Below are 13,040 nucleotides of genomic sequence, written 5' to 3'. Positions count from 1 at the left end.
ATCCACATTGTGCTTTGCACAGTTAAATCTTGCTATTGGCTTAAACTGCTGCTGAGGTGAATTAATGATGACAAATGGACATGGGACCTCATTAGCTGGTCAATCTAACACCTATGCAAGCAAATAAGAGTCATGTCAATTAATGTGTCAGTCAGTAATTGCTTTTTTATAGGTTGCGGAACAAATCAATAGCCTAGACGTGCTTAATGGCATATAAATGCTGTCAAATGGTGGTTTGACACACGAGTCCAGTGAGGAGCAGCTGAAGCCTGGGCGCTAACTCAGTGAAGTGCGAAATAAAACTTGAATGTTGGAGCGTGTGCGTGGGGTTGAACTGGGTGGCAGGGGCCTGTGAGTCTAACTGGGGCACTCAGCAGGCGATGGCAGGGTCTGCCGGCAGCTCCGATAGCCGTCGGCTCTGGTGTGAAACTCTGCCCCCCCTGGGGACCACCCCCCCCCCCCCCCCCGGCTTTCTGGAGAGCAGCTCATCCAAATGCCTCTCCAGACAAATCAGCAAATCAGCGTCGAGCCTCTGAAGGCCTCGGAGATGGCCTCTCCAAATACCCCAGGGGCCAGAGAGAGTTTTGTGTATATTGGTGGGGTAGAGATTCACAGTGCTGAATTTGAAGGATATTTTCAAGTCATGGGAATGCAAACTTCCTTAGACATAAGTAGGTATGTAGTCAAAGAAATACCCATCATCTCAACATTCTTATCAAAGGTCAATTGATCAAAAGAGATTTGACTGTGAGGTGGCGTGAGGTATGAAGAAGGAATAAGAAGGAATTTCTTCTGAACTCCACTAATGATGTTTTAGGGCATTCATGAAAGTTTTCTCATCTGGGATTCGACCTGAACTTAGACCAGAATTTCAGAACGCTAAATAGCAGTTTTTTTTAATGCAATTCCTCAAAGCAACACCAGATGCCCCACAGGGCCGCTCCGTGTTTGTGATTGCATTCACATAAACTCTACAGACATCCTCGGATTTAAATAATTATAATAATAATAAATACGAGAATATTTGTATCATTAACAATTACGTTTCACATTTATAGTCATGATTCTACGTGGCATAGTGATGTCCTAAAATAAATAAAAAAACACTACACAAACACTGCAAATGTAACTTAATAAATAAATAATCACTAAACTCAATCGCCTGGATATAGCCATTGTGGAATAGAATGGACACATCTATATTCTGCAACAGTACCTCCACCTCTGCACCGGTGAAGTTAGGTCTGCATTTACTCGACCGGTGCTCGCTTTCCGCTTTGACATGACTGTCGCTTTCGAGTGGATTCTGTCGATTCTGACTGCACACTACGGTTGTGTGCCCTTATAAGGAGATGGCGGGGCGTGTGTGTATGCAAATCCAAGTGCACGAGAATGCGCGTGCAATTTAAGAATCCTCATTCAGGCAACCCATTTTCAGGCGTAAGAAAACATTTCAGGAGACAATTCAGAAGATGTTCGAGGATGACGCCCAATGATCCTAACTTTGTCTCTTAACATGCATGGGAATGAGGTCACATTAATGTAATAGCGCTGCAGTTCTACAGGTACAGACTGATTTCTTATGTGTGCTCAAGGGGATATTTTGAACCAACTCAACCCGATGGGCAATGTTTACTCCACAGTTAAAGACAACACAGGCAAATCAGACGGTTACTATATCATTCTTTCAACAGAAGAACATTCTCTCATTAGACCATGTACAAGAACATGAGCATTGTCGTGACATTGTAAGATTTAATGTAATGAAATGACATCACAATGAATGAGAAGTGTGTCATCCTAGATTGGATGGATCATTAGGTGTTTCAATAACAGCCTAATTCAATAAGTCAATTAGTAACACAATAAGGAAAATACATTTTATCAGTGTGAAAAAACCTCAAAGAGGAGAGGGTGTGCTCTCTCTCTCCTCCTAACTGCCTTTCTCTCTGCCCCAAATAAGAAAAAATGGTGCTCAGAGTATGTTATTAAAGTTGCACACCGCCCCTGCCTGCACACGGCTCCTCCATCATGCTCCAGTTGGAGATTTTCTCTCGACTCCATCCAACCCAAATAATTAATTGACCCTAGCCTGGGCCACAAACCCAACTAGCCATCACGTCCCACATGTGGAGCACTCAGACACAAATGAACACACAAGTACAGACACAGAAACACTTACATGCAAACAGAAACTCTCTCACACACACACACACACACACACATGCCTAACACACAGAAAAAATAATAATACACACACACACGTACACACATAAAAACACCTACAAACATCACACACACACACACACACACACACACACACACACACACACACACACACACACACACACACACACACACACACACACACACACAAGTGAACATGTTCTGCTGTTCTGCTATATGCCACCCTGTGTTTCATTGGATCGCTCATCCTCTAACTGACTCAATGCAGCATGAAAAAGCCCAATGATAATTTCGCAGTTAAATTGCATTAGGAGGGGGCACCAGAGCCATTAGCAGCACTAACTCATAGCGCCGCCGTGGTCGGCCGGCCAACGGGAGAGGGAACGGATGGGAGGCGGCGGCCCAGGCGGAGGTGGCGGAGGTGGCGAACTGGGGCTGGCGGGGTGGCCTGATTACCCCGTGGCTCTCTGCCACTTCAGTTCCTTCAATTAGTCACCGAGGAGTGGCGCACTCTCCAGCCCTGCAGGATATTTGGGTTTGAGTGACAGGCACAGATCTAACACCAGCCAGCCTCAGACGCAGGGTTGCCATCGTGTTCTTTTTGGCACTCTAAACCTTAGCTTGGGGAGAAGAGTAAATTATTTGATTGGTGCGTTTGTGCCCTTTTCTGTGCGCCGATATTTTCTGCTAGGCTGGGTTATATACAGTAGTATATATATTTTTTCCCTGCCAATAACCACACCCTCCCTGGACCACTGTAGCTGGTGTGAATACAAAATGCTTGACAGCATCAGCTCTGTCCTTGTCATTGCTCCTCCCATAGCGCAGGAAATGGAAATGACCAAGAAGAGAGCGATTAGAGTGTAAGTGAGGCCAGTCATTTTGTACTCCATTTCAGTTGAGCACAGACACCCAGATGATCAGCAGACAACGTTATACAAACTGCATCAGCAGTGAGGAAGCCAAGAGGGCTTTCAGTGCACCTATAAATAATTTCCTGAGCAAACAGACAAAAACACAGGTTTATTAGTCATATCCCAGAGGTATACGCTAAGAAAGAGAGAAACGAATGACAATTCTTTTCCATAATGTTCTCTCGTTTGTGTGCTTGTGTGTTTGTGTTTTAGGGGTTTAGGGGACTCTGTTTGATGCCATGAGAATGGATTGCTGCACTAGACTGGATATGCATTACAAATTTAACTTGCATGTTTGCAGCGAATGCGTAGCAGTGGTTTCCTTTCTGACATGGGAGACTGAAATCTCTTTAAAGTTAGGGACACTTCGTGCCTCTAAGCATCATCCAGGTAGCTGATGGGAATAAATACTCAGGGAAACGGCAGTGAAGCAAATAATGCTACGTGACAAGGCAGTGAACTGAAACCTGCTAATATGTGCATGAGCCTTTCCCTATAACACTGGTGCTGGAGAACTAGGGACGGTTAGATGCATTGAGGAGTATAAATAGCATTATCCCCTGGCATCTCCCTCTTCAGCCTCATGTAAAATGTAAAGACAGCAGTCATGGCAAAGGTGGGGGAAGAAGACGAGGCCAGTAATGCAGTGACATGGGAATCTCAAAATCCACTAGCAGGTTTTGTTTGGTTATAAATACACACCTCTCCTCGACTTCCTCAACAGGTGACTTTCAAACGCCTGTGCCAGAAGACTTGATGAGCAGGCTGTCAATTCCTCTGAGCTTTTAAAAAAAAAAAGATTCTCTGGACACTCTGGGTAAGAAATAAATAATTAAGTCAAACTTACCTTCACCCACGATTCCAAGCACTTCAAATTTATTCATCACATCACCGATGGCAGGAGACGTCCTGGAGAAAGGCAACAGGGGTGCAGGCTAGTCAGCAGGGAGAGAGAAGAGATGGAGCCTGGCTACAGCAGGTCATGGGGTGGCCCGGCGCAGGGTCCTGGGAGCGATCCAGAGGGTGTGGAACATCGCACACGCCACATTCTTCCCACAGTCACACACCCCTGGCTGGATATAAAAACAGACAACAAAAAAAGCACACGCTCAAAACTTTTGTTGTGGAAAAAGCCAGGAAGTAAGCAGGTGAATTGTCCCAAGCTGAACTGGAAGGAAAAATCGCCAATCCATTTTCCTACACTGATTTGGTTTGACTGCTTAGCTATTTGAAAGTCTGTTATGTAGCCTATTGGTGTTCCCCAAAGCTCTGTCTTGGTGCCTCTGCATATTTTTTCCCCCACACTTACCTAGGCTATTTACAGGGCCAAACATAATCTTTACCTGAGATAGCCACATATTCTCTTGTCATGACTAATAGTCGAACCACCAACACACTGTTCTTTTCACATTTCGAACCGCTTACACTGTAAAATTGGCATAATCATGTGTAGAAGCGGTGTACACTTGTGCATAAACGTACGTCACGTGTTGACATCAGACTTATAGGGCTACTGTCTCATAATATATTGAAATATGCATGAAAACATGCTTTTCAACCCCTAAAGGGTTCCTTCCACACATAACCAGCCACAATCAAGCTCATCCAGAGATGTGTCTGATATGACCTGCTACCCAATTCTTATCTCATCTCACAGAGAACACCTACAGACATCACGCTCCATCTTCACCTATCTGCCACCAAGCTTAAGGGGCTCAAGCTTAACTCTCTGAGGCCATCTTGCTCCTTTTCATCTATCCATTTCCCTTGCAGCCATGAAGCTAGCGGATCAACATGCATGCATGCAAAAAAAAGCCTCTGCACTACAATGAACTCGTGCTCGTAAGCCCCAGTAGCATGAAAGCGCAGCTGCGTGTGATGGCTAACACTGTTGGGAAACACAGCTGATTGATGGAAGTCACCACCTGGAGCCCCCGGGGTACACTGAGGACTCGAGCCGTACTACAGCTGGTACTATATGCACGTATGCAATGAACAATCCAACAGAGCGTTTCTAACAGATCTGCCTAGATGGAAGTAATACATGCTAGGCTGTGCGATGTGTACATTTTTGAAAAGGCTGCTTCCTTTGTTTAACTCCCCCTTTATCCATCTATATCTCTCTCTCTCTCCCTGTCTATCTGTCCCTCTCTCTCTAGCTCTCTCTCTATCTGTCCCTCTCTCTCTACCTCTCTCTCTCCCTCTCTCTCTCTCTCTCACTCTCTATCTGTCCCTCTCTCTCTATCTCTCTGTCTCTCCCTCTCTCTCTCTCCCTCTCTATCTGTCCCTCTCTCTTTATCTCTCTCTCTCTCTCTTCCTCTCTCTCTCTCCCTCACTATCTGTCCCTCTCTCTTTCTCTCTCTCTCTGTCTCTCCCTCTCTATTTGTCCCTCGGCCTCTCTATCTGTCCCTCTCTCTCTATCTCTTTCTCTCTCTCTCCCTCACTATCTGTCCCTCTCTCTCTATCTCTTTCTCTCTCTCTGTCTCTCCCTCTCTATTTGTCCCTCGGTATCTCTATCTCTCTCTCTCCCTCTCTATCTGTCCCTCTCCCTCTCTATCTGTCCCTCCCTCTCTATCTGTCCCTCTCTCTCTATCTCTCTCTCTCTCCCTCTCTATCTGTCTCTCTCTCTATCTCTTTCTCTCTCCCTCTCTCTCTATATCTCTCTCTCTATATATCTCTCTCTCTCCCTCTCTATCTGTCCCTCGGTCTCTCCTTCCTCATTTGCATTCTCTGCTGGAATCCAAACTGTTCCTGGCTCATTAACTGATTTTCCAGCAATCTGCAGAGAGCCTCACTGTGCTCACTAAAATACCACAGAATTCACAGAATTGGTCTTCCCACTTCCAATACACATGGTGGGAAGTGTTTTTATGACTGGCAGGTTGTGTTTAGCTTTCCCCTACTGAGAACATATGCAGCCAATGTCTGCCATCATGGCATCTGATAATAAGGACTTTGAAGAGAGAGAAAAACAGTCTTTCCTAGTAATCTTTATCTTTTCCATTCTATTTGTGACACATGCATTCTAATAGTTTCATTAAAAAAGACGATAAAACTAAGATCATGACAAAAATGGATTGGTGCACGTGGGAATAATCTTATTTCAAATGATCAAATGTTATGTGATGTCTCCATATCATGTTCATTTCATTTTCTGCCTTTCACTTTATCAAGGGAAATGGAGTATTTTTCTCCAGGCCAGATCTGAAACCCCATTTCAGAAATGTAGAATTGTGATAGACAGCCCATAATGAGGGCTATAAGACCACTCAAGAGTGTCCTACTTAAAGCATGAAACTGACAGAAAATTATACATAACCCCTTTGCATAGCATTTGCTTCTTCTGTTCTGAGAAACTCCAAATGTGCAATACCGCACACCTGTGCTAGGTGCTCCACAAGAAACATCAATGACAAAAGCCATACAAGTCTCTTCCAAAAGTATCTTTTAACAGTACAACGCATAGACCAAGACTCTGACTCTGAAAGGATGATCTTTAATATAGGGGTATTTGCACCCAAGATCTCCTGCACACCAAATACAATGGCAGAAATCACCGTTAAGTTCCTTTTACAGAGTTGTCCTAATATTTACAGACTACGGAAACTGTGGAACATAATAAACTTCACAAAAAAAGTTACAATACAGCCATAATATAAAGCCCACATACCATGCTGTGCAGAATATCAAACAGATCTGAACCGTATGGTCCTTTGTTCACTTTCTTCCCCAAGGCGAATGCTTCTATATTATTAAAAAAGCGCAACATGTCTTGGAGTCACACTGCCTACCAACAGCTTCGTGCCTTAGGGGGAAACTTTTTATCTATGCACTGGCATTGTACTTATCTTACATGGCGAGCCATTATAGGTTTGAATATTCTGTAATACCATGAGGACAGATGGATGGCATTGTCCATTGTATGTATACTGTGTGATTCCACTAGGCTACATCTTGACGTTGTCACAGAAATCTATAGTGAGACGTGTGAGATCTTACATTGAATTCAGCAGATATTTGGTTTGCACTCACTTAAATGAACAACTGTGAGGATAATATGACCACATCCAGACAAGATGACTCATATGTTCTGTTACTGATTACAAAGCGATCACAATTTTTATAATGTCTTTGGACATAGAACCATCCGCAAACAGATATGAGCAATAGGAGGGGCAAAAAAAGCAACAAGTGATTGTGAGCTGTGAAACTGCAGTTGTCAAGTCAATCAGAGTTGTCTCCAGCTGGGAGAAAAGCACTCAGCATTTGAGAGAGGCAGGACATAGGTGGCTGTGAGGGGACGTGGCAATCTGTTTTCTGCCATTCCCTGTTTAGGCTGACTGATGTGGCTGTCTCCCATATGGACCTGTGCAAGCTGTCTGAAGACTCGACGAGCTGCAGAGGCCTGGAGGCAAAAGCAGACGATGGCACGGAAGAATGTAACTCGGATAGGGGCAGTGACTGACAGGAGGTCAGGCCAATGAGTACTGAGTGTGTACTGAACTAGTGAATGAGTACCGAAGAAGGCGGAACATACTGATCTACCAGGCCCAGTCAAGTCAATTGGTCACACAACCTTCAATGTGGAGGTGAGACTGGGATCAGAAGCTTTCTTTCAAAGTGGGTTTCTATGGTGCCCCAGGCATAAAACTACTTAGTTACTAACCAGTCCAAAATTACCAGTTGGCCTCAGTCAGCTAACAAGCTATGGGGTTGGCAAGTCGATGCGTCACCAAGACCAAAATCGTCACTTCCGGATCCATCGCTAGCAATTTTAACATAGTAAACGTCAACATCGAACAGTTACATCAGTTTTCTAGTCGACACCCACATATTTTAGCTAATGTTTCTCCTCACCTCCACCTCATATTCTTTTTTCTTCATGGAAGCCTGAACTTTCCCTTTCAAGCTGCCACCTGTCATAACATTCACACTCACAACTCTGTTTGAAATTGTAGCGTGGCTAACGTTAGCACAAACAGCACTGGGTCCTTTTTGTTAGTCGCACTTTCATGGAGTTCATTGAATGAGATATAAAGGTCTGATCGACTTACTTTAAAATGTAGATGAATCCTCGTGGGCTCGTCTTTTCAACAAGGTGTTCCTTGCCTTCGTAACCTTAGCAGGCGTTTTACAATCCAACCGTAAATATTGGCTTTAACATTACAGTATACATTGGCAGCTGAGGATTTGGATCCGTGACGTCACACTTGCCAACCCCATAGCACACAAGTTTTCCATGTGTACAATGAGGTGTCAGCTGACGATGTTCATGCAACTGTGGACATGCTTTCGCTTGTTTACTGACCGTCAGTCCCCCATCAACAAATGAGGTAGGGCCTATTCCTACAGAGTCTCCTCCAACATGTGGCTTCCAATCTGTCAGAGTAAATAACATCTGCATGATGTGAGCAAGGGGAAAATTGGTAGCAAATTGTCTAGCTGACAAACACATACATCTTGATGAAGTGTGTGTGCCTGATGGCTATATTAATTTGAGCAGACACATCGAAAAGGGAACAGGGACACGGACTCATCATGCAGCGTGGTGGAATGCCTTTTGGATTACCTCCACAAAGAAAGAAAAAGCAGCACCAGCCAATCGTGAATGTCCATTTCATTATGAAGCGAGTTTGTGCCGTCTCATTGAACCTCAGAAGCAGCTATTTTCATGAATCAATTTTGTCGAGGCAGTTTACAGGCCAAACCAGATTAATTCTGTGAATTACTTTCTGCTATCAATTTACAGAGGGCTTTTGGCAACAGGACACTTGATTGTATCTAGGCTAATTGTTAAAAGGATTTGGAGGACAATGACCAACTGTCGTGTGTAATTTGATTGCATACGAGTCAGGAAAACATCCACATGAAAAGAGGTAAATTGACAAACAAGTTCTGTTTCCATAAAGCCCACTTTGCAAGGTCAACATACAAGATACTGTTTTGTACTAATGAGATGCATTAAGGATAATTGGTAGATGGCAGCTCATGGATTGAAATCATCACCGAAACATTATTCTTTCTGCCTGAGATATGCTTGAGTACAAATCATCAATCATCTTTCAATGCACTGGGCAAACTCATGACTTTGCGGACAATGTCAACATACTGAACAAAACTTCACTAGGCAGCAAAGGCAAACCTATCAGAGAATACACAGTCAAAGGTCCATTATAGTGAGTCATACAAAGACAGTTTGAGTTGTGATGTTGTCATCTTGTGATATCCAGGCCAACCCCCCCCTCCCCACACACACACACACACACCCCCCAATATTTTTCACGTGTTTACAGGAACACGTGAAATTGGGTTGAGGCCACTCAAGTATTATTAACATTTTTAGAAAAAAGACTAGTGCTCCGCTTTCAACACACTTTTCAAAACTACCTAAGGAAGATTGTAATGAATTCAGAAGAGCCCTGAACAGTGCAGTGAATCGTCATGATCTGCACACTCTGCGTCAAACAACAGGATGAATCATGCGTGGTAATGGATTGAGTTGGTGGAATTCAGATTCTCACAGCAACAACACCTTGACATTCTCATGCAAGTTAGGCATTTACTTTGACCGCTACGGTACTACTTAAACAGCTGCTTTTTAGAAACCCAAGAAAGAGGGAAAGAGAGAGAGAGATATGCAAACAGAACACAAGAAAACAAAGGCTTAGTTAATGATAAATGACCAGGTTCAGAGGAATGTCAAAGTGCTGTGCTTATATCATGGCCATTTTGATTTGCTAGCTTAAAATTAATTGGATTCTGAATGCCCTTCATTTGACAGCAATATTGACTTTGACAGGGATTTCCCAATTGTATTGGTCAAGGTGAGCTACTTCTCAAAATCTTCTCTTTGTCTGCTTGCAGTAAATAGGTAAACATGTATTTTTAACAAATTATGCCACAGATTCCTTATAGCAGAATTTCCACTGGATTATGAGAATAGCCTGTGAATACAGTCCAACAGTTTAATATGATTTCAATGGCAGATCAATTTAAATCCTCACCTGCTTGTGTCAGTGATCATGGCATGCCAGAGGACATGTCAAATGCAGGACAACTGTTACCACCACATGATTATCAATAGTTTTGCTAAACGCTTTGTCATTTCAAGCAATGATTACATTTTTGAGCAGTCCAAAATATCTCAATCTCCTGTGGATCAGTCCTCTTTCTTACATAACAGGATTCAGCACGAAGGAATGTGAACTGGTGATCTGGGAGGTTACAAAGATATTGTGCCTTTATTTGAGCAGGTCCTAAAAGCATGTGGGCAAAATCTGGTGTGTAACTCTGGAGGGATGTTTTCCACTGTGTTGTTACACATTACGGTCCCCAGCACATTTTTATCTGTAAGACAAGGCAAGGACCCTGTTGCTACTAGAGACAAATCCTTCTACTTCCCATCTCCTGAGCAACACTTAAACATAGGCTACCACTTTAACTTAAACATGTCCATTGGGGCATGAAATACATAAGGGTGAATGCTGTGTTTCTCTGGCACCAAAAAGATGTTGTCCACAACAATATTTTCATAGTCGACGCAATCTGCTCAGATGCGTAGGTGTTAGACAATTACTGACTGGAAAAATGTACTGAGGGGGAGAAACTTAGAGTAGACCAACGACGAATAATTCGGGTTCCATGCATAAACGTCAACACCACAGTACATAACAAAATGTATTATTTCTATACGCTAGTCTTTTACTGTTCTAAGAGCAAAAAAACGGACATATACGCAGTGTTAATTATTCGTGGTTCCTACATGTTCCAGATATGTGTCTGTATCTATGTGTGTGTGTGTGTGTGTGTGTGTGTGTGTGTGTGTGTAAGTGTGTGTAAGTGTGTGTGTTTGGGGGGGAGAGTATCTTTAACGAACCCGCTATGACAGGGAGGAAAAGCCTGCTGTTTTAGGAAACCAGCTAATTAATGTAATTAGACATTATAGGCTTCTATCGTTTCACAGGTAGAGGCGTCACGAGAGAACTATAACTGCAATTCAACGATTTGATAGCCTCAGATAGCCCTCTGCCAACTGTAGTCTACAGATGTGACTTCTGAACACCGCATTCATTTGGTGAACAGTTAACCATCCCTGTTATCATTCGCTGGCAACTAAACATGAACGTAAATGTTATCTATCAAAACCTTCCCCTTATATGTTACTTGACTAGTACAAACTATTGTCCGTTTTCTCAATTAAACAACGAGTGGAAGGTTTAAGATAACGTTGTTACCTTAATACGCTATCCTAGCCTGGTTAGTTCTGCAACTGTTCAAGATATTCTGATCTAAATTAAAATGTGGAGTTTTGAAAGAGTCTGATCATGACGCGATTAACCAGCATAACAACAACTGAATGAACCTCACAGAAAAACAAATAAAGGTACTTACTCAAATGTTGCTAATTAATAAACTGCACCCACTCGCATCCTCTGCTGATATTTTCATTGCAGCGGCAACAGTAACCAAATCCCTCAGTTGACAACCTACCACAGCGAATAGCAACCATTTTGACTGACGTGACAGTATCCAATCAAAATGTATCCCATGATATTATGCGAACATCCTTGTTCAGCTTAGCCAATAAAAGCAGGGGAAAGTCAAAGTATTCTGGAGGTGTTCCTTAAAGGCGGAGCTATCCAATTTCTCAAATGTTGATACATCATAGAAGTTCACTTAGCTGTGCAGAAATCCAAATAAACTGTAGACTTTATGCCATGACTGTAAAAGCAATTTCATTCAATTCACCAGTATACTAACATAGGAAGGAAGCTGATAAAGAATCGGATACAGCCATACTTTAACAGTCTTTTATCTCTTATTGTAAAACCTTACCACATTTAGACGTGGGTTTGGTTGTTATTTTGAAATGTCGAATATATCTTGAGCCAAACCATTCTAATAGCCTCAAGAGCTCTGTCCTTTTATTGTAAGGCCTATCACTGAAATGGTTCTGGTTGTAATTGTATTATTCATCATACAGCCTTCAATGTAGTGGCCTGGCTACAGTTCTACAATGACTAGCCTACTTTAATTTCCCCCTGCCATCTACTGGCCATGAAGAGACTGTGCAAGATCTTAGCCGACTGCGCCACTGAGGTGTTATTTCATATAACAAAGAGTTTCATGTTCTGGTATTAAGACATGGGCTTTAGTGATTTTGGTTGTATCGGTATTTAAACCATGTGAACTTTGAAAATTCACACGCAAGCAAGCCTATTGAAATTGAGCAGACATCTCACTAATGTTTGGAAAACATATCTCTATGAAAAACAGCAACACACTAAACAATGCATGGTTACAGTAGTAGGCTATGTGTATGTCAGTTGGTGATTTGTTTGTATGTTTTCCCAGCAATGTGCCAGTCTTTGGTTAAGACTCTATGTCTAAAGCACTCAATATGCATAGTATGGCCAAACGTGATGATATTCAAAACTGGTTGGTGTAGAAGGGTAAATAAATTGTAATTACACAGCCACTCATTACAATTTCTGGCTTGTCCCCATTTCCCTTTTGGCTGAATGCTTCCATCCTGCCATGGAGGCTATCAGACCTAAATCAAAATAGCAATTAGATGCTAACAGTTTTTGCAGTTATCTAAAATGAAAAACAACTCACCAGATTGTTCAGGGGGCTTATGAGAGAGGGATTCTGATATGATTGGCAACTAATAATACTAATAAGTAATAATAATTTAGTGTTACTGATGACTGGACTATAGGCCAACTGATGTGTAGCCTATTGCCTGACGGATGTATCTATTTCAGACTCATTTTTGTCATTTATTTTTCAAGGTCACACTGCCATTCCTCGATCCAGAAAAACTGGGTTAATGACATTGTGCCAGATGTGATCATATCAGACTTTGAACACAGATATAGCCACGATGGGAACACAACGTGAGAGGGTTGACGTCTGTGGGCGGGGACCCTTACTGTA

General features: G+C 42.6%; 1 protein-coding gene across 1 annotated transcript in view; it reads right to left on the bottom strand.

Annotated features, from left to right (window-relative positions):
- LOC308361348 (cyclin-dependent kinase-like 5) overlaps window positions 1–3,997 on the bottom strand; it is a 51,231-nt gene extending 47,234 nt beyond the window's left edge. The window contains exon 1 of the mRNA XM_080833681.1: window positions 3,949–3,997. Coding sequence (XP_080689807.1) covers window positions 3,949–3,985 — 37 coding nt within the window. The 5' untranslated portion in view covers window positions 3,986–3,997. The remainder of the gene's footprint in view (window positions 1–3,948) is intronic.
- Window positions 3,998–13,040: the final 9,043 nt, after the last annotated feature.

Source organism: Sprattus sprattus (assembly GCF_963457725.1).
Source record: "Sprattus sprattus genome assembly, chromosome: 2".
Lineage (NCBI taxonomy): Eukaryota > Metazoa > Chordata > Actinopteri > Clupeiformes > Clupeidae > Sprattus > Sprattus sprattus.
The sequence above is the reverse complement of the archived record's forward strand: the minus strand, read 5'-3'. Positions and strand labels throughout refer to the sequence as shown.